The sequence below is a fragment of the Antrostomus carolinensis genome, unplaced genomic scaffold (assembly GCF_000700745.2).
Source record: "Antrostomus carolinensis isolate BGI_N321 unplaced genomic scaffold, ASM70074v2 scaffold35042, whole genome shotgun sequence".
Lineage (NCBI taxonomy): Eukaryota > Metazoa > Chordata > Aves > Caprimulgiformes > Caprimulgidae > Antrostomus > Antrostomus carolinensis.
Window position 1 is genome coordinate 4,484 of NW_010299460.1, and position 393 is coordinate 4,876.

The 393-nt window shown below is 63.1% G+C and overlaps 1 protein-coding gene across 1 annotated transcript in view; it reads right to left on the reverse strand.

Annotated features, from left to right (window-relative positions):
* The window catches only part of LOC104520967 (phosphatidylinositol 3,4,5-trisphosphate 5-phosphatase 2-like), a gene marked incomplete at both ends in the record, with an annotated part of 5,544 nt that overhangs the window by 4,477 nt on the left and 674 nt on the right, over positions 1 to 393 (reverse strand). The window contains one exon of the mRNA XM_029083701.1: positions 168 to 385. Coding sequence (XP_028939534.1) covers positions 168 to 385 — 218 coding nt within the window. The remainder of the gene's footprint in view (positions 1 to 167; positions 386 to 393) is intronic.

A 393-nucleotide genomic window follows, 5' to 3' on the forward strand; every position in this document is an offset into this window, starting at 1 on the left:
CGTCACACAGCACCTGGGGACCACCGGCAGCACTGTGGGGTGCACAGCACCTTTGGGTGCTGATAGGAACCAAAACCACCCTGACCACCCTATACCAGCTGCACGCAGACACATGGGACAGTGCACCCGTGGGTGGCTGGGGGCTGCAGTGGCCTGGGGGGACTCACCTGCTCCCCGTCCAGGCTGCGAGGGGACATGGGGAGGTCGAACACCCTGGCCAGTGTCTCCAGACCTGCCAGCGTGAGGTCAATCTCACTGCAGAGGAGAGGAGCAGGTGAGAGCCAGCAAGGACATCTCCCAAGCTTCGATGGTGATGTTTGGACACCATGAAGGAGATGGGGACAAGGCAGGTGTCCTCCAGGGCTGTCACCCCCCGGGCACTCGCCTGTGCAG